Here is a 25,207-nt window from a genome sequence, read left to right as displayed (position 1 = left end):
CTCCGTAAATATGTGTAACTTTCAATATATTTAAAGGCAGGGCAAATCTTATGTCCATACTTCCCAATTAGCTTGGCATGATGCCCTACAATAAAGTGCCTGAGTATTTTTCACATGGGTATCTCTTTTACAAAGGAAGATGAAAATATCTTTTACCAGGGTGTGTAACTGAACAAGCATATAACTAAACTTTCTCATTCCTATGGTTGTAGGGTCTATTATCGGCTAATACCTTTTCAGGTTGAATCATTTATTAGATCAAGGCATACTGCAAAGTTGCTTATAATCCCTTGCCTAAAAAGTGAGGTCAAATAATGTTAAGACGCCAAAGATCAGCCTGTACAATCCTCTTCTATTTCTATTCAACAGTCATCAATCCAAAGGAATCAAACAAAGAACAAAAAATGTATAGTTTTCTTCCAATTCCAATTAATTTCCATTGGTAATAGAACTGAAATGCAACACACTCGCTTGGCAGACTTACTAAAAATTTCAGGTTGGGCAGTTGAGATAAAATCATGACTAAACACTTGCCAAATCCACCCTCACTTACCTCCTTTCTCAGCATTACCTCCCCCAAATAATTCCTCAAATAAAAAACTAGATGAGTCAACCCCAAATTTGAAGTGTAGGAGCCAAAAACCCCTAACACCTCTCCCCCTAAACACTACAGAAGCTAACCAAGGCTTAGGGGTGTGAGCCACAGACCAGACACACTTGCTATTTGCTCTTTTATTTTCCCAGTGAGTAGCAGATGTGTTCCTGTCAACCAGTTATGTGAGCTGACGGGGAGGACAAGGCATTCAGGAAATCTGCTTAAAGCACCAAGTCTTTCAGCAACAGTCATATCAATACTAAACCACGACAGCATATAACCAACCACATCAACCACACCCTCATCTGTCCTGGACATGTATTCTATAGTTTCTTGCATAAGTTACTAAAAATTAAGTCTTATGCCTGGCAAATTACATACAATCCATAATATGCAGTTATTGCTACCATGTCTTCCCTCTATCAATGATACACTGGTCTCTTCTTTTAGGAATAAGTTCAATTTTCATGTATTAGAGGCTCTAGCTGATTTCTTTACTCCTATCTGGGATGCTACTTGAAGGAAAAGGGAACTTGGGGTGGTTGTGAAATGTTTTTAAAAAACACTAAGTTAAATCAAATTTTAAACAGGTTCCTTAAGCAGGATGTCTCAGACTCTTTTAATATGATGAGATGCATTATTATAAGTCTGGGGGGTAGGGGAATAAAGCGTACAGCAAGTGCAAAGCATATTTGGCTCACAGAATCCTTTTCATGGAACACACTGAAAAATGCTGTTTTAGGTATATGTTTATACAGGCTAGCTTGGTACTTACTTTGTAACAGAGTCTATGAAAAAAAATCATGCTTTGTGTTTGAAACATCCTGTTTAGAAACAAACTTGTGGAACACAACCTAATCACATGCATTTGCACATCTCCCGCCACTGTATAACTGTACTTTTAAGATTTTTCCTAAATGGTGTGTAAACCTCAAATAAAATTTCCAAATTTCTTCAGATTAAATATAAAAACTCAAACTAAACACTTGAAAAATGTTACTCCTAAAGCACACGACGTGTATCAAAAATCCAAATGAAGTTTACTTGTAAGGTACAACTTCAAAAATGAAGGAATTTCTACACCTAAAAAGGCATGAATAGAGAGTACGAAATTTAGTTATATCCTGTCATTTGGCATGTATGAAACACTGAAACCAAAGAACTTGGCCAAGAATATTTTCCTCACTTAGTAAGATATCTGCTCTGCGTGGTTGTTTGGAGGATTGTATCTTAAGACACCAAGCACAATGCTGGGCAACTAAACAAATCACTTTCACAGTGTAGTCCAAGACCCTCTTCTGGTATCCACAACACAAGACCTGGGTAGGAAGAAAAGAAAATCCACACACAAGCAATTGTCATATGACTGTATTTTATTACAATATGTTCAGTGTACTAATGTTAAGAGGAAAAAATGTAAACAAAATGAAAGTCTAGGGGAAAATGGCACTTTGCTTTAATCTTCAATTTGAAGTTATTTTTAACAATCCATTTATACCATTTTATGTCTCAGTTTTTAAAGAGCATCACTGCTGAATTTCAGACTGAAAAATGAATACACAGAAAAGATGACATCAAGAGTTAAGCAGAGAAGAGATACTGATTAAAAAACTGAAAGTAAAATCTACTTTGGCTAGAACTGAACACTGACAGATAACTTTCTCCAAAGGAAAATATAACTTGAGTCATAAAGGTTCATTTTTTGTTTAGTTCAATACCACATCAATTAGAAACTCATGACAATGATAACAATTTTACTCAGTCACATTCGATTACCTAAAATTCTACTGAGCATGCTATTTGCCATGTCTTATTCCTCTGAGATAACTATCTATTTCCGGAAACCAGAAATGCAAGTTTGCCTGTGATTGAAGTTTCAACAAATAATTTGTAGAAAACACCAAAGGATCAGTTGTTAAAGTTCCTACCTGTTCTTCACTGTATAGCAGCTATTTCTACAAATAAAGAGCACATGAATACTTCCTAAGAACTTGAAATGAGAAAACCAAAAACAGAGATCTGTGTGTATGAACATATGTACACATATATGTATAAGCTTAAATACCCCCAGACAAGTTTAAACAGAGAATACCTCAATATTCTAAATTCAAAAAGTAGGGATAAACACTGTCTAGTTTATCGATCAGTGGGACTACTAGCTTATGTTTTAGTTAGAGCACTATACCTGCAGTTCAGAAGTACTGATTAGATTCCATTAAAAAAGAAGACATCCAAACTAATAAAAACATTCTTCTAACAGTAAATAATTCTCCCACTTTTTACTTATTTTGACATTTGATATTTCCATAAGCTTGCAAGTGGAAGATAAGCTGCTCAATAAAAGCCAATTCAAATATACAATATACAGAAATTACTTAAAAAATCTGCTCATATAATGGATTCTTTAGGTACTAACAAAAAATTAAAATACAAATAATTGACTAGAAATGTAATCTAAGATACACAGGAACTGCACTTCATTTTAGGGGGAAAAAGTCCAAATCTTATTGTGTTAGAAGAATAAAGAACATTTGTCATAGTATACATTATCATATTTCCTTAAAGCAGGAACTATTTTAAGCTTTTAAATTAAAAAGTGTTCAGAATTCTGTTTATACATTCAGGAACTATCATATCACTGGTTACACACAATTCTCTCATCATGCAAAAAAACCTCAGTTGTTTTCTAAGGTCTAAGTAAGTCAAACAATAAACTAATAATAGCACTTTAATTAGCAAGCTGTAAGTCAGAGACATGTAGAAAATTCTGCAGCTGAATTGTATTTCCTGTCTAGTACCGATGCTATTCATTTTCTCCATGTATTAGAAGAATGAATAGGCATTAATAGTCAAAGTAAGATTTTCATTGTTGCAGCAAATGACAGAGTATGTGAGAAAAGGAAAAGTTTCCAATGTCATGACAATCTTTATGATCCATCATAAAGGTACAGAATCTGTGCGTATGTGTGGAAAGGAGTAAGAGACAAAGGCAGGAGTTTAACACAGGTATATAAAGGGAATGCTGAAACTATATTAGAATTATATTTATTGAAAGACTGATCTGAAGTCTGCCCATGGAGTGTACAAAAAAGTCAGAGCAGACGTTAGTGCAAATTTAACCTGACAATTTATTTATGGAAAAAACCTAGTTTTGATGAGAAAAAATTTAATCCTTTCCTTGTAAACATAAAAGAAACTCAACAGGAATTTTAAAGGTAGTATGCCAGAAAATGCAACAGTAACTCATAACATACTCCTTTTCAATTAAACAGACAAGTTGAAGACACGTTGTTAAAATACTTTTCAGACTGAATATATTTATCAGCCTATATGATCTGCTGTTCTAACTGGATCTTGATTTTTTAAAAACCCAACCTTTTATAAGAGCTATCACATCTAGAAGTGAAGAAAATAAATTAGATCCCCTCTCCCTCCCCAAAAGATATTAATTTCTAAAGCATAAAAGGCTATATATCTTATACAAATTAACCAGTGTTCTTACAAAAGTAACGTAGTTTTGGATGACATTATGCTGTATTTGTGGTGAAGTACTAGGCACAAGAATATATGTATCAATTAGGCATTTTAAGTCTAATTAGTCTCTTAAGTTATTTAATTCTTGGCAATATATAATAACTGGTACGTATTTTGGTACTTAAGTCATGAATTGTAGAGAACAAGAAGCAGTATATTATCGTAACAGAGTTTGTATTTGACAATTACTGTGTTGAAAAAAATCTCTTCTATGAACTCTGTGATTTGTTTTGCAGTTGGTCACTTGTAGCAGATCCTGCAATGATATAAGAAAAAATAGCAATATCATTTGTTTGTTGAGTATTGCCAAACTTGGAACCACCTGAGCTAAAGTTCCCTTCCACTGCTACAGATGATAAATGAATAGAAAAAAAATCTAAAAAACAAGACATAGTTCATGCAGACTGAACAATATCAAAGAATCTGTATACCCTGTAATAAAGAGCAGAATAGGTGTATCTGCTTAGTGGTAGAACAAACAGGTTTCACACTGAACACTTCGGTGAGTAAGTCACAAATGGAAAGCTAAGAGTTTATGACAACTCAAATATTCAAAGTTATAGAAGATTTGCATTTACAATATAAAAATGGCAAAATATTTCCTTAAATATACCACAGACAAAGGCCAAAGTTATTTTTCAAAAGCTGTGGCTTAAAAAAGAAATCCCTTTAACCTCTGACACAGCAGTGCCAGCACAAATTTCCAATAGCAAATGAGGGGTATTCCCAGTGCTCTGTTAGAGCTGCTACAAATGGATATTGAAAGTGGGCGTAGAAATTGATGAAAAGTTATAACCAAAGAAATGTTTATGCTGAATACAACAAAAGAAATCACCAAGATATAGATATAGGTCACCTAAAAATAGATAATAAATTTAAAAAGAGAGTAAAGAGAAACATATAGATTCAATAATCACTCAAGGTAAGAGTTTGTTCACGTTAAATACAAGCTGAACAGAATATGGTGAATAAAATCAAAAGGCAGTGCTAATTGAAAGGAAACAAACTGAAAAGCAAAAGCATAACATGGAGTAACAAAAAAATACTGCAATCTTGATGTTATAATGAGACACAGTCATCGGGTTCTTCCATAAAAATCACTTACATTTCATATGCTCACCAAAACCATAATATAATAATTATTTACTTTCTTAAGACTTAACCATCTAAGGCACAACACATAAAAGTAAGTTACGTCTTCACTCAAAAGTACCAGTCTGCAGTACAGAATAGGCAGATGGGCATAAAAATCTGCATTAATGGTATAGAAGATTCACCTTTGTTGAATGCCAGAGTAAGTTTATTAAAAATAAAAACAGATTTCCTATGATTGATCAAGAGTTGGTAGGCTGCAGGAGCAGGTTGTTTGAGACTTAAACAAAAACTGGCCAATAACTTGTCAACCCAACAGTCAAGAGTCAACACTGGAAGGATATGACATACTTTATACCTGAAGGGATGTCAAAACAGATCTTCCATGTTAAAAACCTGTTTCTTTTAAAAGTTTTAACTGACATTGTTACAACAAATAAAATATGATCTGAAACATTAAAAATAAAGTATATCTTAATATGAAGATAGACATCACTGCTTAAAGCCAGTAGACCAAACAACATAGACATACAGCACAACCTATGTACTTAAGACAACTTGAGCATAAAAACATTATTTTCAAACTGGCCCATAGGGGTTGAAGTTTTCTACCCTTTGGCATAAAAAGTAAATTCTAGCAAAATTTTCTGAGCTTCTTCGAAGTTTCAAGCAAAATAAAATATATTACTTAGGCACAAACGATCACAAGTGTCTCAGTGATACTTCCAAAACATCTAACCTTGACTTGATTCTTCCATATTCATGCTTTCTCCAGCTGCAGTCTCTGACATTTCTTCATCCTCCTCCTCATCATTTAGGTCTTTTGAGATTAATTGTCTAGCTAACTTAATATTCAGTCCTTCATTGTAGTGAAGCTTCCTTTTCATTTCAAACTGTCGCTTTTTTTCTACAAGATTAAAAAAAAAAAAAAAGTAGGCACAGGAAGTCTTTAGCTCAAAGACTGGCAAACTACAGCCTGTGTCTATTTGGTAAGTAAAGTACTGATATTATTGGAACACAGTCACACTCATTTGTTTTGTAATGCTTAAATATACTTTTGTATTCAGTAGCAGAGTTGAGTAGCTGCACTAGAGACCATATGGCCCTCAAAATCTAAAATATTTACTGTCTGGCTCTTTACAGAAAAAGTTTACCAACCTTTGCCTTAGATGGTTCGTGTGTCCATCTTAATGGAAGACTAAGAGCTTTTAGTAGTTTTATTTGTGAAGGAAACTTAAAGATACAGGAAACTTCTCCAGAGTTGAATAGGATAAAGGAAAACTGTAATACCATATACGTATACTATGTACAAAGGCTGCATGAATGCACATGTGCATATACACACATACAAAATAAGACTCGGCAATTAACAGTCATTAATTCTGGATCAAGGAATTATGGGGTGATTTTAGTATTCTCAAATTTTCTATTTTTACAATTAAGAAAAACTTCCTTTTAAAAGTGCTTATTGTCCATGAAGTCATCACAGAAGCATAAAAATAGCTGTAAATCAACACAACCAACCATACTTTATCAATATATAGGACTTTAAAGATCTATTGTTTATCAAGAAATATTTTATAATTTCTTAGACCTGTAAATTAAAAAACAAAAAAGGGGTTGACATAAAATTGCCACTGTTCATTTTGTAAAGAGCATTAAAATTCACTCACCATAGGTTTATTAGCGTATTCATAAATGTATTTTAGTGCCAAAAAAGCGTAAGAGAAACCTCTTTAAATAAGGCTATTCAAAGTACTTTCTAAATGTCCTCTAATTCCCTCTCTCAAACCTTCAACTCCTACAGTGGAAGCATGGAGTCTTAACCACTGGACCATCAGGCAAGTCACTCCAAGTTTTTATCATCTACACTTATTTATGTCTTAAAAACAGGTATTTACAGTTCATGTCACTACTGATCAAATACTTTTCAGCCTCTATTTGGGTTGGGAGAGGAAAGTTCTGAAATCAATATCCATCTTATCATCCCATTAACATTTGTTTCAAATTACCAAGATCTTGCCAGGCATCTTTCCTTCTTTTCTAAGTCACTTTTCTGATTTTACTCTCTGAGAGTATCATATTTTAAAAGAAAGTAAAATTTAAAAAAAAAATCAATAAAAGACCAAATCCTTATGACTAAATTTTTAGTGATGAATTTCAGACAATGTAAAAGCCAATACTAAAAAACAACAAAAATTGGTTCTAACTGCCTCCATTACCAGATATATTTACTAAAAAGATAAGACTTTTCCCAGTACAAAGTAATACACGTTCTCTTTAATGTAACTTGGAAAAAAAAATTTTTTTTAATAGTACAATCTTAAAACATCCATTTCCTTAAATAATCACTAACATTTTATAATTTGACTTTTTTATAAAAATGTGTATTTTATAAAGATGAATTATATTTTGTTGCATATGTTGTTTTCTCACTATATAGTTAGAATGGCCACATCCCAGGAAGCTCAGTTTATGCCTATTGTCTAGTGGAACTATAACAGTGACTCTTTCGCTCTTAAAATGATCCAGAATTTAGACAATAAAGTATATGAAGATACAGTAAAATTCTGCCACATACATAGCAGATTTACTACATAATTTTAAAAGGTTATTAAGTAATGAGTTATAACTTAATCCCCTTGGTCAAAGGTTTCTGATTTCCCCCTTTGTATTTTCATTGTTTTTTTATGATGTAATATACAGGTAACCCTTGAAAAATGTGGGGGTCAGGAGCACCTACTCTCATCACAGTTGAAATCCACATTTAACCTTACAGTTGTCCCTTCATATTTGCAGTTTTGCATCTGTGCATTCAACCAGATTGTCTACTGCTGTAATAGGTGTTTAGTATAATTGGACCTGCACAGAACAAACCCATGTTGTTCAAGGGTCAACTATGCATAATTCTAAGAGATATTAAACTTGGGTTTCGCTTGTTAGAGATATTTTTCATTTTGGAATACTCAAAATTTATTACATGATTTATGTACTCATTCTATAGAAAGCTGCTAACACAAGTGGTCTCAACCTTCTTTGAGTATTAATTTTACTTATAATCTTTGTATGGCAGAGCAACATAATACTAAAGAGTACAAAACAAAAATTTTAAGGTTTCAGGCTCGGCTATAATGATAATCAATTATATCCACTGAACCTGGCAAGTAAATTATCCTTTTTATACTTTCCTTTATTGTTTTCCAAAATATAATGCAGAATATACCAATTATTTTAAGTTATTAAAATCTAGTATTTCCTGTGTTCTTGCTTGGAGAATCCCACGGATGGGGGAGCCTGGTGGGCAGCCGTCTATGGGGTCGCACAGAGTCAGACACGACTGAAGCGACTTAGCAGCAGACTTAGCAGCAGCAACAATATGTCAGATCCAGTGCTAAGTGCTTTAAATTCTTTATTTCATTTAATGAATCTAAATATTTTAAAGCCTCCAATTTAGAAATGAGGATCATTTCTGAGGGTCAGAGAAATTAAGCAAATTAGATAAGCGACATACCTGGAGTATAAACTTTGATTTATCTGATTCTATAGCCAATATTTTAATTGTTATGCAACTAGTTACAAGATAAAATCTTCTGAGAATGTTTTCAATAAACAAGGATGTTCAGACACATAATTTGTTTAAAAGCATTAAAAACACCTGTATCAGTAATACTACTACTGGGAACATGAAAAACCTGTGAAAACTGTAACTAGTAAAATGGTCCCCCCTGCTGGTTAACTCATGGAACTACAATTTGAGGGGGAAATTCCTTAATGAAAACTGGTGACGGAATAAAAAAACTTGGTTCTCAATACATCATGTTTTCAGAGAATAAGGAATTAGCAAGCTCAAGGAACAATTTCTATCTGAAAACTCTTTTCAAGGGCCTCATGGGGTATATTTTCAGAAAATAGGAAGTCACCAAGGGCAGAAGATAGATAGTATCATCAATATAATACAACCTGAGATCACGCTGTATATAAGATTTCTCTCTTGTATAGCAATTAGGCTCAGACTGTTGCTGTTGGTTTTTATTTTTTTGGCTCAGATTGTTTAGTTCAATAAACTACATTCTATATACGATAGGAGGGAATAGCCAATTTTACCTTTGTAGCTGCATGACAAAAATCCTGACAGCTAACTAGCAAATATTTGCAATCTTAATTCTAGAGTTTCTAAATTTCTTTACAGTACAGATAGTTTCCACATTTCAAGGCTTCAAGTAATAATCTTTCTTTTTTTAAGTTTTTTTTTCTTTTTTCATGCATCCTTTCACCCTAACATAGGCTTGGTTTCCCTTTTAAGAATAACTGAAAACAAATTATATATGCAATTTTTAATTCTTGAGGTCACACATTCACATGCTTCAAAATTACTAAAAGCAACAAAGTGAAACAGCTTTCTTCTTTCCTTACCTCCACAGATAAGCACTAATACTTGTAAAAGCAGGAACATGAATAGGTAGCAATGCTTAACTGTGTATGCACCATAGGGACTAAAAGAGCCTTTTTCATCAATGTTGACAGGACTATTTTTATCTCCTTTCCTATGACATTACTGTTCTTTTTGTTCAATGGGACCTAATAAAAAATCTTTACTTCAAGTCTGATTCATCTGGTAAACTTCACCACTGTCTTTTTGTTTGTTTGTTTGTTTACGGGATGATTTATTACAGAGATTCATCTGAGCTATCTTGGAAGATGACAACTGGCATTTCAAGACAATCATTTGTTAGAAACAAACAAACAAAAATTAATTTTTTGAAAACAGAGGCTGGTTTAGTTAACAAACTCTAAGCTCTCTAATTTCACTCAGCTAGGATCTTCCCTTGCTGCTGCTGCTAAGTCGTTTCAGTCGTGTCTGACTCTGAGCGACCCCGTAGACGGCAGCCCATCAGGCTCCACCGTCCCTGGGATTCTCCAGGCAAGACCACTGGAGTGGGTTGCCATTTCCTTCTCCCACCACTGTCTTAATACAGAAAAAACTACAAGCAATTAGCTCTTACTGCGATCCACTTTAAGATTATCCAAATACTCAATGACTCTAAACACATTAATTTAATAAACATTTACTGAGCATCTACCTAGTATAGATGCTTAGTACAAAGAAAGGAACACTTGTAGTCACTTCAGAGATGGCAATATTTTCTTGAAATGAGGGGGGACAAAGCTGACATACAATAAACCCACATGAGTAGAATCTGAGTTAAAGAAAGAAACTACCTCGTTCTTCAGGTGAGAGGTCACTATCCTCATCTCCACTGCTTTCTTGTTCACGAACTCGATACTTTGGTTCCAAGCTTTCAGCAGCAGCAGCAGTTAATCTATATAATAATAATTTACAAAGAAATCAACATTATGACTGTCTTATATTAGTTGAGTGTCTTATTCAACTTTTGAGTCTCATAAAAGCATCTAAAGAATATTAGTATGCTAGCCATAACCTGATGAGGGGGAAAAAAAAGCCAGAGAATGGTAATAGGTATAGAAAACAATAAACAAGAAAAGTGGAGACAAATCTATGAACAGCAAAGGAACAGAACTTTTTTAGGAATTCAACTTATTTTTACCTATCTCACTTGTATCTTTAATACCCAGGTAGCAGGATATTAAAAAAAAAAAAAAAATCTCTATGCAGGCAATCAACATAGGGAATCTGTATACCAGCTTCTGGTACTCATCTACATACTTTGATTTTAACCTAGAAATAAGACTATACAGGTTGCTATGAAAAATCTAGATGAAACAATTCATTTAGCACATGCTTTTTATTTACACTTGTACAAGTAAAGTAAAATGTCTTTGACTCTGCAAAATTAAACACAGCTTTACAGTTGTGGAATATGCTTTATAGTTATCAATACTTACTTCCGAGCTAAGATATCTGGGGTCAGGGCTTCAGTGGTTTCTGAATCACTCAATGCATCTTCATCATCAGCTACCATACTAAGATGACAAACACACTATAAATTAATACTTGAACTATAATTTTTTAAGCAGGAAACAAGGTAGAGAACATAATGCTACTGACCAGAGTATCAATATATTTATGGCTCTGTTGTCATCTTTGAAGTTTAATTTTAAATTGTTTCTATTCGATGCAAATACTTAAAAGTATAGCACCAATCAAGAAAAGCCTCCAAATAATTAAAAAAAAAAAAAAAAACTACTGCAATCATGAAAATAAATATTGAAAACAAATCACCTGGGAAAAAAAAGAAATCAACATTTCAATTATTCTATACAGCAGGAGGAACAATTAATTCAAAAGAAATCCCATGTGGTTTTAGAATATGTATTTGTACATTAACCTGGCTTCCCTGGTGGCTCAGACAGTAAAGAATCTGCCTGCAATGAAGGAGACCCAGTTTGATCCCTGAGTCAGGAATATCCCCTGGAGAAAGAAATGGCCACCCACTTCAGTATTCTTGCCTGGAGAATTCCATGGACAAAGGAGCCTGGTGGGCTACAGTCCATGTGTCGTCCACGTATCGTAAAAAGCTGGACATGACCGAGCAACTAACACTTTTCTTTTCACTGAAGATAAGACGCAAAGGATCTATGCAGATACAGGTTAAGTAAAATAACAAAATTAGATACTAAGACCTAGGAAGTTTAAAAATTATTTAGCTTTCCCAATCTACTTTCTAATGAAAAATTTGCTCTCCACTTAATGGCAAAAAAAATGGTTATCTTTATTATTTAAATATAAACAGTTTTAAAATAATGGCTGCTGCTGCTGCTGCTAAGTCGCTTCAGTTGTGTCCGACTCTGTGTGACCTGTTTTTTTTTTAAATCATGTTCAATCTTAATTTTTTTAGGATATGTATCTCCAAGCAACACATATAAGGGATTTCTACTACCTTTACTGAAAAGGAAGAAAGCATTGACTTTGGATTCTGGTACAATGAAACTCAAGATATGTTTTAAAGTATACATCTGTAATTAGGGGCAAATTAGGAGGATCACTTTCATAAATGATATGTCTATTTCTTCCTTCAAGATTTACTTTTCAGTATCTGTACTCCTATTTCATTATGTCCTCCCTTTGTCACAATCTTCATGTTTATTCTTATTTTTACTGTTTTTGCTATCATCAATTTATTTCCTCTTCCAAAGTTTCATCCATTGACTTAAAACATAATTTAACTCAGTTATTTATTTTGCTGCGCCAGGTCTTAGTTGTGAGATCTAGTTCCCTGACTAGGATCAAACCTGGGCCCCCTGCATTAGGAGTGCAGTCTTAGCCACTGGACCATCAGGGAAGTCCCTCTAACTCTGTTTTAATAGTAACTTCTGGATTTCTGTTGTCTTACTTCAGTGACAAACATAAATATTTAGTCCTGAAAATCTTTTTTCTATACAATCTAGGCATGATCTGAATTAAGTATTTCTAACTTATTTAGAAACCCATTATGTTTACTGGTGCATTAGTCTTCATACTTACTACAGCCACACACTATCATTTTAATATTCACTAAAAACAATTCTGGGAAGACTCAAAACTAACAATTCCAATGCAATTATATGAACTACAATATCATTTAAGTTAAAAAATAAGGACATGAGATAGCAGTAATGTCCACTTTTTTTTTGCATGGGTTAAAAAAGAGTTAACCATCTGTGAAATTATCCCTTTTCTGCAAAGAGAACGAATAAGGCCCTGCTATCTACTTAAGAAGAAGCAAACAAGCCCAACTCTCATCTTCCTTTTTACAAATAGATTACTTTAAGGAAGGCAGAAGTCACTCATCTCAGCATATCATTAGCAGCTAGGGACGACTGAGGTGCAATAAATATACATCTAATACTATAACTGTAACATAAAAAATGGATTTCATCAAGTTCCATGTTATTTATACTATTACACAAAAATATGCAGGTAGGTTATTAATTAGTGTTCCAGTAACAAATATTAAAAAAAAACCAACTGAGAAAAGGAATGATGTGCACAAACACTACCTGTGGTAAGGAGTGCTAGGCTCGTCTATCTTCATTAAACCGTAGTCTTTGTCTGCTGGATGATAGGTCGCCAGGATGTTCATTTCATCCCACTTCTGGGACTTTTTACTAAAATAAAATTTTTAAAATTTTCCTTAATGTAGTAAAAGACAAAAAACACCCAAATATCACATTTCAATTTCTATTTGACTGCTAACTTCTATTTTCACATCTACTTTCTTGGAATAGAAACTAACTTGGGTAAATGCTGTAAGTAACTATAATAAAATGTAAGTAAATATTTCATTGAATACTTAGTGCCCATATATTAAAAACACATCACAGTTGTTCCTTGGGGTATTGATTCCAGGACCCACATGGATACCAAAACCCAAGGATGCTCAAATCTCCTCTATAACATGGTAGAGTATCTGCAGATAATCTCGTACACCCTCCCATATACATTATATCATTACTAGATTACTTATAATACCTAATAAATATAAATAGTCATAAATACAATATAAAAACTATGCAAATAAATAGCTGCTGGCACATAGTAAATTCAAGTTTTGTTTTTTTTAATTTTCTGGAAATTTTTTTTTTCTAGAATATTTTTGATCCATAGTTGGTTGAATCTCAGGATACAGAAACTGTGGATACACAGGAATACTCAGATTCTTCACTGGGCATTTATAAAAAACTATTATGACATGTTTCATCTTCATCTAGCCTATAGAACAACAGCAAAAACTGGAATTTATACATTGTTTGATCTCAACAGTTAAGGATTTTGGATCCATCATATATTTTTAACAGTTTGATGAAAAAAACACAACAGGAATATTTTTCTTGGCCTATTTTTTTTTTTAGCAGTATCCATAACAATCAATGGAGAAGGAAATGGCAACCCACTCCAATATTCTTGCCTGGAGAATCCCATGGACAGAAGAACCTGGCAGGCTACAGTCTGTGGGGTTGCAAGAGTTGGATACAACTTAGCAACTAAACCACCACCAATACCATAACAATCAAAAGAATCAGAACATAAAACTACAGAGAAAATCTCACTAAATTCAGATATTATTAATGAAGATTTAGATTGTACATAAACTTATAGTTCAGTTTTCTAAGATTTTATCTTTTTATTTTCATTTTTTTAAATTTGCTAAGAAATGGTATATTCAGATCACCTGAGATAAATCTACTTATGAAAACTAGAAATGCTTTCTAAGTGTTTTATGAATATTTATTAGTATCTATCCAACAAAATAACTTACACAACTACTAAGGTGATCAATAATGCCTTAATTACAAACCTTTATCTACTCATTAAAAAGGACAAAAACGACCTCTCTGCAGGTCAACAACATTGTTACATATACAATTTATGACTTGATTATATACTTGAAACTAAAACTACTTTAAAAAGAATGTGGATTTTACACAGATTCAAATCATCCTTTCCATATTTGTTCCACATTGGTGACATTTTACTGCAGATATTTTCAATTTTCCTAGATCTTCCAATACCTGATCTTCAAATGCTCTTGAAGAATGACACACTTAAAATTTTAGTATCATATTCTTTTCTTCATATTCTAAGTCACCTTAAAAATTACATGGGCCCACTCATGGCAGGTGAGCCTGACTTTACATTCTTTTGCTTTCTACACTAAAATGCCCACAGTGTCCCCATTTAAGACTAAGCACTTTTTTCCTTCATATTTTTATTGTGGTAAAATATACATAATACAAAGTTCACCATTTTTCAGTGTATAGTTCTGTGGCATTAAGTACATTCATATTATTGTACAACCGTATGCTTTTCAACACTGTCTAGGTTTGTCTTCACTTTGCTGCCAAGAAGCAGTCGTCTTCTGATTCCATGGCTGCAGTCACCATCCACAGTGATTCTGGAGCCCAAGAAGAGGAAATCTGTCACTACTTCCACCTTTTCCCCTTCTATTTGCCATGCAGTAATGGGGCTGGGTGCCATGATCTTAGTTTTAATATTTAGTCCTAAGCTGGCTCTTTCACTCTCCTCCTTCACCCTCATCAAGAGGCTCTTTAGTTCCTCTTCACTTTCTGCCATTAGTGTGGTATCATCCATGTATCTGAGTTTGTTGATGTGTCTCTCACCTATCTTGATTTCAACCTGTAACTCATCCAGCCCAGCATTTCTCATCATGTGCTCAGCGTATAGGTTAAATAGAGTGACAGCAGACAGCCCTGTTGTACTCCTTTCTCAATCTTGAACCAATCAGTTGTTCCATACAGGGTTCTAACTGTTGCTTCTTGACCTGCATACAGGTTTCTCAGGAGACAGGTGAGATGGTCTGGTATTCCCATCTCTCTGAGAATTTTCCAGTTTGTCATGATCCACACAGTCAAAGGCTTTAGTGTAGTCGATGAAACAGAGACAGATGTATCTATATTACATTACAATAAAATATTTTAAAAATAAACATATACAAAATGACTTTATGTGTCACACTAATCTCACACTAAAAATAAATAATGCTAGCAATATTTAATTAAAAACAATAAATTTCTCATCATTAGAAGAATGAATATGGCCCTTGCAGTTACAAGGGTACCCCTCAAATGCTGTAAATCTGTTCTGCAAGATAAACAACAGAAGAAAAGAACTGTAGGATATAAGACATATTTTCCTAAAATTAAGGATAAAATTTAATAAGCACAACCTTAGCACCTTAACCCACTAACAATTTTGACTTCTGTATATTCTTTCCACTCCATATAACATAAGAAAAAATACCCAAGCTATCACAGTATATAAAAAAGTATAGACAAAACAGTACATATAGTATACATAAAAACAGCTCCTACATCAGTATATGTATTTTATCATAAGCTGCTTGTATTTTCTAGTCTTTACCTTTTTAGTATTACATGCATAATATTCAATAATAAACTATTCTCCTAATGTTAAATGTTTAGATTGAATCCAATGTCTTCCTACTTAAAGCAGAAATGTTTGTGCATATTCTATTCAGTGATATTTTTAGGATAATGAAATGGCAATCCACTCCAGTATTTTGCCTGGAGAATCCCATGGACGAAGAGCCTGGTGGGTTACAGTCCACGGGGTTACAAAGAGTCGGACACGACTGAGCGACTTCACTTTCACTTCACTAGGGACAAGCATATTTGGGTTAAATTGAAGAGCTCTGTAGATCACTCCATGTTGCCACATAGCCTTTTTCTTTTTTACGAGAGCACTGTTTGTAATGTCCCCAAATAATTGCGTTTTTAAAACTTTGCCAGGACTGGGTATCTGGGTATTTTGCCCACCTGAGCAGGTATAAATTGATATTTAAACACTGCTTTATGTCTGGTTTCTCTGCTTATTACCTAGTAAATAATGGAAAAAAATGCTTATTTTACTTTCCTTGTGTGAACTGTTTGCATCCTTTGCCTATTTGCTGGAAACATTCTCATTAATTTGAGTTGTTTATAGCTACATAAATGTAAAGAACACACTCAAATTTATGAGAAGGTTTAAACACATTATATATAACTCAAAGGTATGTATAAGGTATAAACCATATTATAAAGAACCACCTTGTTGGGTTATTTTTTGTACTTTGCTTGCCATTTACTTTCTACTATAAAGAGAATTAAAGTTTTATATATCCAAAGCTTCAGTCTACTTCTTCAACACAACACTATGAGAAAAAGAAATCCTTACACTGGCAAGATCCAGAGAAATAATATCTTGCAAAACCATGAATTTAAATAAGGGCATAAAACAACAAGCTCCAAAGAACGTTAGAAATTCTTCGGAGGAAAGTAGTGAAGTCGGAGAAACTGCGAAGAAGACAAAGAACACCGGAATTAGCATCTCTTAAATTTTGGTAGAATTAACATCACTTGAGCAACAAAATCCAAGGAGTGAATTTGAGTTTAATCCCAATACTACCACAACCATTCCTATGACCTTCACTGGGCCATTAATGGCACTTAGGAAAAACAGTGGCACAATCACTTACACTGAAAACCAGCCGTGAGGGTGACAGCACTGCTGGTTTCAGCTGCTCCCTCTTGGGTGACTGGCCTCCCTGCAGCCTCAGTCTGCACCAGAAAAAGTCACCACTTCTCACTTTCACGTTGATAACTAATATGATGCCATCCATCTCAAAGACCTACATACTTCTTGTTGCTTGCGACTTTTTAATTTTTATCCGAGTTTGGAAGCAGGATTTTACTTCAATGTGTTAAACTTTAAGCCCACATTTCAAAAAATGGTTCTTTCTTAAATGAAGATTCAACTTCTATAGGTTGACAAAGTACAATACTTTAAGGCTGAACAATTAAAGACTTAACAATATAAGCAATTAGTAAATAAAAGTCACTTTTGGAAAACTTGAGTCAGTGAGCCTTTGACCATATTCAATATCCCTTTATAGGCAGAAAATGAGAAAGTTGAAGTATGATTACATAAAATTATGTTAAAGGAAATTAAACACAATCTTTCCAAGCAGAATTTGCCACATTACCTAAGACTACTACAGCATATGAATTAAACACAGTGAATCCAAAGCATGCTGTGTACACAATCCTGTAAGTACGGAAAATTAGGTTTCTATACTTTTAATAGAATAAGACTAACATTTGAAGTACTGTGTTAAACATTTTACATTTAGTAACTCATTTAATAATTAAACTAGGCAGGACTATAATGAATAACTCATTGTTTAAGTCACAGACCTAGTAAGTAGTAAACAGGATCTGAACCCAGGCGTCCGGCCCCATTACTAATCAGTAACCCTAAACACTTCTAATAAGACAAAATTTAGTAACACTTAACATTATATTTTCAGCAATCCCAAATGCACATTTTTCTTTTTAATATTTCTGAAAACAAAATACATCTTAAAATGGATGACATCTTATAATTGGCAGCATTTTTTTTTTCTTGCTGTGACATAAAATCATGGTACATATTAAAATCAATGATGTCTTGCTTTGATGAAGTACATGTACTTACTCACTGTAACTGTTATGTCTGACATTCACCGGTTGTTTACAATATTCAAAGTATTCAGAAAGAACGGGAATCCCACAATAATGGGGATGATAGTGGTGTTCTAACTAGTGGTATTTTAATACTAGCAGTGTGCTACAGTGTACTGAGATTATCTATGCCTAATTTTATGTGGATTCTATCCAGTTTTAATTGAACTAACCCTCAGAAAGGGGTACCTGAAATAAGTACTCATTAAAGATAACAGTACCAATGCAAAGTATAAAGAATAAGAAAATAACAGCACTGTGACATTAAAAAAAAAGATGGTTTGACAAGGACTGTATTAACAGAGTCCTGAAGACTATTTGAAATATGGCAGTATATAAACCTCACTTTAAGTATACTTTGAACCTTGACATATTATCTAATTGTAAACAAACATATTTGAAACATATTTCATGTTTTCCTAATAAATGATGCACAATCAAAAAGTTGAGAGACCACAGAATAGCACGTCTCAATTATGACTTAAAAACCCCTTAGTAACATCTCTTTGTGTTACATAAACATTAAGTTATACCCTCTTACAATTGATGGGGTGGGGGAGTGGTTTGTGCAGAAAAGGGAAACCACCACTGTATTTCACATGATAAAGGCACCAATAAAAGGTATGGTTATTCATGGATTCTGTATTTGGAAATTTGCCTACTTGCTAAAATTTACCTGTAACTTCAAAATCAATACTGGAGGAGCTTTCTCTCTTTCACACATGCATAGACTGGGAAAAATCTGAGTAGCTGAACATGCACATGTTCCTAGCTGAGATTAAACCTTGTTTCAGCTCTCTTACTGTAAATGTGTCCTTTTCACAGTCCTATTTAGTGCCATGTTTTTTGCTTTTTTGGTGAACTGGCTGTTCAAAATGGCTCCCAAGGACAGTGCTTAACTGCTATCTAGTGCTCCTAAGCCCAGGAAAGCTGTGAAGTGCTTTATGGAGAAAATGTGTGTTAGACGAACTTCTTCATTCAGGTATGAGTTATAGCGCTGTTGGCCATGTGTTCAATGTTAATGAATCAATATATATTAAATTAGGTGTCTTAAACAAACAAATTTTTAAAAGGTGATGAAAATGCTGTGACCACCAGCTTACAGTAACCTATTTTTATATTTCTTCTAGGACTAACAGTTCAGCATGAACTAATCCAGCATTTGTGGTGACTTTACAGAACATAATTACTCAGAACACTGAGAACTGACTTAAATTCCTGGTCATTTTCACATTAATTAATATGAGATTATTTTGCCTTAAACTCTGGTTCCAACATTTAAAGATAGACCATTACACTGTATTTTTTTAGTTTCTGAAGTTTAAGTGCATTGTAATTGAAAGAGCTATTTATTTCAGTCCTTTATAAACAAAAGGAAAAATACTGGGTGTCATTAAAGTTAAACGTTACAAAAAGTTTGTTTCAAATATATTCAACTATACTTTCATTGTTTGCGTTCAAAGACGCTCTCATAAAGTCACTAATATTGGTTGTATGAACTGTGACATAAATAACAATGTACATTGTATTACCAAAAGAATTACTTTATTTCTTTTATAGTCATACAACACTTACCATGAAAAAACCCATGCCTTTTACTACTTAGAACCAAACATCATAAACCTCAATCAATTAGGGCTTGGCAACTCCCTTTGAATATAGGACTATAACCTTCTAATTTAGACAAGTCAAGGCCAACTGCCCTGAAAAAGGCCACTCTTAAATGAATCTGCCCTGGTGGCAGCTTCTAGAGAAGGAGCAGCCCTGTGTAAGTAAACCAGTCTAGTAAAGTGGCTTTCCAGGCAGGACTTGGAAGGTAATCCTAATCAATTTATATAAAGACGCCAATACCCAGAGTGGGGCCACCAGAAATTACAGCAGACAGGTTGAGAATAAACAGAAGTAGGGAAAGACAGAAGAAAATCTAAGCAGCTACTTGGTAGCCAAACAGAAAGAAGCTCACGCTGGAGAATAACTAAATAATTGAAATGCTACTGAGAACCACAGTGCTGCCGCCGAATACCCTGAAGTCATCTAAGAGCCTTCCATAGTTTGGTTTTTAGACTATCTTAGTCTTCCTTTTACAGCTATGTCTGGTAAGATTCCATTTTTTATAGTCCCATTACAACCCCCAATCTGAAGCAGCTTACCCCAAATAGAGGTTGGAAAATTGCATGTAAGAGTCAAACACCCAGGAGTAGGAGAGTTGCTAGGTCCTTTCCAATCCCCAAAGGCCACGATTCTAAGCTATGATCTTACTTCATGTTTTCCTCAAGACAACACCATCACCAAACTGTAGTTCCTTTTATAGCTCTAAAATGATCTTTTTAAACAGGTGTGCCCTAGTTCCAATATTCAAAGTTTTCGGGAACATCCTAATTTTAGCTTTATGACTTCACAGATTTCAACAACTTTTCTTAAGCCTTATTTCCAGTATGTAAGAGTCCTTGTATGCTAGCCCCTCTATGACTTCTAACCTAGTGTTTTATTTTACACTATATATTATCAGTTTTCCATCCTTTTTTTCCTACTGAGGACTGCACCTTGGGTATCTTTCTCTGAGCCATTAACATCTATTTCATTCTTTTAAAAGGCTGGTCTATTTTCCCATTATACTAATGTACTATAATTAATATTTCACTAGTCCTTCTTAATGGACCTTGGGTTGTTACCAATTATTTACTATCACATACAATACTATAGGTCAACATCTTTTCACATACGTATTTGCGAGTATGCAAAAGCAACTAAATTATCATGGCATCATTTTAACTTGGTACTTTCTGAACTGTTCTGAGCTTAAATATGTCTTTCAGGAGGAACAAAGACTAGAAAGCATTCAAATTCCTGTTGCAGATTCAAAAATAATTAGCAATAAGTAGCTTTCCATTAAACATAGATCAGACTGAGGAAATGTCTGTTTCTTTTAATGCAGAGATAATGACAAACCAGGACCCAAGGGAGTGAATGTGGCACGATGCTTTTCTTTCGATAATGTTCACCTAAAAAGGAATGACCGTGGAGGAAGGGCAATTAGAAAAATGGAGAAATCTCTTTTACGGAGGAGTCTCTTACTAGTCTACGACTGCATCTTAAAGGATTTCCAATCCAGGAAAATACACTTTAATTATTGAATTTTAGACACTCGGATACGAAGTGAAGTAATAACTGCTTAACAGGTGAAGCTTTACAACTTCAATTTGATTCTTTAATATTCCCAATCTCCAAAAGCTTAAAGATTCTGATGTATGTTTTAAAATTATTATATATGTATATATGTTAAACACACACATACAAACACACAGTAAACGTCATAGCTCTTGCCTTCTTTATAATCACTCCACCCCTAAGTCTGGCCGGCGGAGGGAGACCTGAGCCGCGCAGGGGCCGCAACTACGCAACCGCCCCGCCCGCCGGCCGCGCTCGGGCTCGGGATCTGGGGTTGGTCCGGCTGGGGGTCTGCAACGGCACGGGGGGAAAGGTGGGGCTTCCCAGGCTGACCCGGTGGACGAGCGGCTGCCCCTCTCGGCTCTCACCTCAGCTCTTCGTCGACACTCTTGCCGGGCTGTTCGGCCGAGGACACCACAGAGGAAGTCGTAGAGCTCTTGTTCTTCAGGATCCCCTTGATGGGCCGGTGCGAGGCCGTCGAGGCCGCCATTGCCTGCTGCTCCGGCGGTCGGCTCAGCGTCGCTGCTTGGCGCCGAGTTCAGGAAGGAAAGGGCTGGGCGCGAGCAGAAACTCGCCAGGCAGCCGCCGAGCCCGCCTGGGGCTGAAGCAGCCGCACCTGCTGTCGCGGAGACAGCCACCAGAGTTGTTGTCACGACACAACGACTCGGACGCTCTGGCGTCTAGCCGACGCCGCGTGGCTGGCGGCCCTCCGCGAGCCCTTGGCCACCGGCACTCTAACCGTGGCCCGCGGAGAGAAGCCGGCCTAGCGCCGGAACGACGCCGACGCTAATGCCAAGCGGGCCCGCCCTCTCGCGATATCTAGGGCGGGGCGGGGGCGGGGCGGGGGTGAGGGCGGGACAAGAACAATGCCAACCTCCTCGCCCCGCCCCCTCCCCGAGCCCTCTCGGTGAGTTAGCGCCAACCGCGGCTGGGGCTCTGAGAGCTGTTTCATAGACCCTTAGGAGAGGTTTACAGTTTGACTGTGTACCGAATGGTTAATCTCTGCAAGCACCGTCGCTCCCACCACTTCATGAGGTTCTTATTGTTCGTTGTGTATTTTATAGATCGGAAAATTGAGGCTCAAAGGTGACATCATTCCCCGAAGACATTAACTGACTTTCAGAGAAATGCAGTGTCTCTTCTTTCCTTCCATTTAACAACCATAAAAAGCTTAACTCTCCATTATAAAGTCATGAAATGTCAGCGTTGGAACGGTCCTTAGAGACCTATTGTGGGATCATAGAATATTGACTTCTATGAAATCATAGAACATCAACATTGAAATAGTCTAACATTTTTTACCATTGGAAAAGCTGAAGGCTAGAGAGAAGTGACCTAACCACCACTATCACAAGACCCATCTGTAGTGTGTGGTCGTAGAACTTCATTTAGACTATGCTTCTGGTCTGATATTTCTCCATTTTACCACATTCTGCCTCTGTGTTGGTAATCCCATGGAAGGGGTCGCTGGCAGAAGTTCCTAGAATGGTGGTTTAGAATCTGTCTCCCCCCATCAAATCTTGGGAACTCAGTGTAAGGAGCCATCCAACACTGTGAAATAGGCCAAAAAATTCTGGGACTGTCTAGGTCTTTGTAAGATGAGTCTCAAAAGAGAAATACAAAAAAAAAAAAAAAAAACTCTCCCACACACAGTCTCCTCACCTTATCTCTGCCTGGGTGTGAAAGATACCAGGGATGACTTGGATGAGAGAGGAAAAGAGAACTCAACGCTGTAATGGGCCAGGATATGTGTATATCCTGGTTGTAGGTGCTGTGGCTGCTGTGAGAATTGGGTTCTAGGGAAAGGCAGGAGTTTAAAGCCCTGGGAACACTCTTAGGACTCGGATGTATCTAAAGTCAAGCTCAGGCCAGCGGAGGGGGTGGTATCCACTCCAGCTACACAGGCTCTCTCCGTGCAGTGCCAAGCACTAGAGTTGTACAGGTGGGAAAGGCAGAGGGCTCAGATTAAGCAAGTTGCCTCCTGTTATGGATTAAGTTATGTCACCCCAAAAAATGTTAGGGCTTCCCTGATGGCTCAGACAGTAAAGAATCTGCCTGCAATGCGGGAGACCCACGTTTGATCCCAGGGTCAGGACGATTCCCTGAAGAAGGGAAAGGCTATCCACTCCAGTCTTCTTCCCTGAGAATTCCATGGACAAAGACGTCTGCTAGGCTCTAGTCCATGGGCTTCCCTCATAGCTCAATTGGTAAATCATCTGCCTGCAATGCAGGAGACCTGGGTTTGATTCCTGGGTTGGGAAGATCCCCTGGAAAAGGAAATGGCAACCCACTCCAGTATTCTTGCCTGAAGAATCCCATGGACAGAGGAGCCTGACAGGCTACAGTCCACGGGATTGCAAGAGTTGGACACTACTTAGCAACTAAACCGCCACCAGTCCATGGGATCATAAAGAGTTGGACACGACTGAGTGACTAACACTTCACTTCGAAAATAAGTTATATTGAAGTCCTAACCTCCAATACTTCAGAATCTAAACTTATTTGGAAATACAGTCACTGCAGATGTAACTAGTTAACATGAGGTTGTACTGAAGTAGGGTGGGCCCCTAATCCAGTATGTCTGGTGTCCTTATAGGCAGAAAGCCATGTGAAGACAGAGGACTGGAGCGATGCATCTATAAGCCTAGGGCCACCTGGGGCTTCCCAAAGCTGGCAGAAGCATGGAGAAAATTCTCTTTTAGAGTTCACAGAAGGAACCAGCCTGCTGACACCTTGATTTAGGGCTTTTAGTCTCCAGACTGTGATATATTAAATTTCTGTTGTTTAAAACCAACCCAGTATGTGGTACTTTGTTATGGCAGCTGTATATACTCCTCCCCTTCTGCTCCTATATTTCATCACCAGCTCCCTCATCACCAGGCTTTTTCCCATCACCCTTTGCCTTTTTTAAAAAAAACTTTAAACTTTTATTTTGTATTGGGGTATAGTCAATTAACAATATTGTGGTAGTTTCAGGTGAACAGCGAGGGGAGTCAACCATACATATACATGTATCCATTCTCCCCCAAAACCCCTCCCATCCAGGCTGGCACATAACACTGAGCACAGTTCCATGTTCTATACAATAGGTCTTGTTGGTTATCCATCCTAAATATAGCAGCCCATCACCCTTTCCTTGATCAGGCCTTCTTATTATTCTCATGACAGGTCCGAGCAGCAGACTAGTTCATCCTCCTCAAGTGGACCAGCCCCCTGTGGATTCACAGACTACTAGGTCTAGAAGGGACCTTGTTAATCTACCAGTTAGCTATCCAGACTCTTCAACAAATCCAGTGGCTGGGAGCTCTCCACCCCTCAACACAATTCATTTTATCTTTGGATAGCTCCGAGTCAGAAAGTTCTTCCTTAGATTGATCTGACACCCTGGTTCCCAGCAACATCTGGCCACTGGCATGGGGGATGAGAGGAGAGAAGGTGAAAATACGGTATCATACCCCGATGGCAATGGTCTCACTCAGGTCTCCTATTCCTGGCCCCAAACCTAGTCTCCCGTAACACAGGCTCTGTGCCCTGAAGAGCAACTCAGTTCATTACTTTAGAACTCAGCTCCTCAGAAACAACTGCAGGATTCCTGAAAACTTGCTATTTAGTTGCTAAGTCATGTCCAGCTCTTTTGCAATGCCTGGACTGTACCCCACCAGGCTCCTCTGTCCATGGAATTTCCCAGGCAAGAATGCTGCCATTTTCTTCTCCAGGGGATCTTCCCAACCCAGGGATCAGACCTGCATCTCCTGCATTAGTGGGCAGATTCTTTACCACTGAGCCACCAGGGAAGCTACTCTGTTTTTATTGCCTTGGCCCCAGCCTGTAGCTGTGTTT

At 36.3% G+C, this 25,207-nt stretch overlaps 1 protein-coding gene across 1 annotated transcript; it reads right to left on the bottom strand.

Moving 5' to 3' along the window:
- Positions 1 to 1,950: 1,950 nt before the first annotated feature.
- PPP1R2 (protein phosphatase 1 regulatory inhibitor subunit 2) lies at positions 1,951 to 22,185 on the bottom strand. The gene is made up of 6 exons (XM_027537837.1): positions 21,736 to 22,185; positions 13,181 to 13,288; positions 11,087 to 11,164; positions 10,442 to 10,542; positions 5,961 to 6,128; positions 1,951 to 4,385 (listed from the first exon to the last, which is right to left on the bottom strand). Exons 1-6 carry the CDS (start codon positions 21,855 to 21,857, stop codon positions 4,339 to 4,341), a joined length of 624 nt encoding a protein of 207 aa, XP_027393638.1. The 5' UTR covers positions 21,858 to 22,185; the 3' UTR covers positions 1,951 to 4,338.
- Positions 22,186 to 25,207: the final 3,022 nt, after the last annotated feature.

The sequence above is a fragment of the Bos indicus x Bos taurus genome, chromosome 1 (genome assembly GCF_003369695.1).
Source record: "Bos indicus x Bos taurus breed Angus x Brahman F1 hybrid chromosome 1, Bos_hybrid_MaternalHap_v2.0, whole genome shotgun sequence".
In the NCBI taxonomy this organism is placed as follows: domain Eukaryota; kingdom Metazoa; phylum Chordata; class Mammalia; order Artiodactyla; family Bovidae; genus Bos; species Bos indicus x Bos taurus.
Note: the sequence above shows the minus strand (reverse complement) of the source record. Positions and strands in the feature narration are given on the sequence as shown.

Coding starts and splice junctions, on each gene's coding strand:
- PPP1R2 (XM_027537837.1), bottom strand. CDS start 21,857: ATGGCGGCCTCGACGGCCTCGCACCGGCCCATCAAGGGGATCCTGAAG. Junction 13,289..21,735: donor AGTGTCGACGAAGAGCTGAG/GTGAGAGCCGAG, acceptor ATTTTATTTTAG/TAAAAAGTCCCAGAAGTGGG. Junction 6,129..10,441: donor CCTCTCACCTGAAGAACGAG/GTAGTTTCTTTC, acceptor TTAATCTTGTAG/AAAAAAAGCGACAGTTTGAA.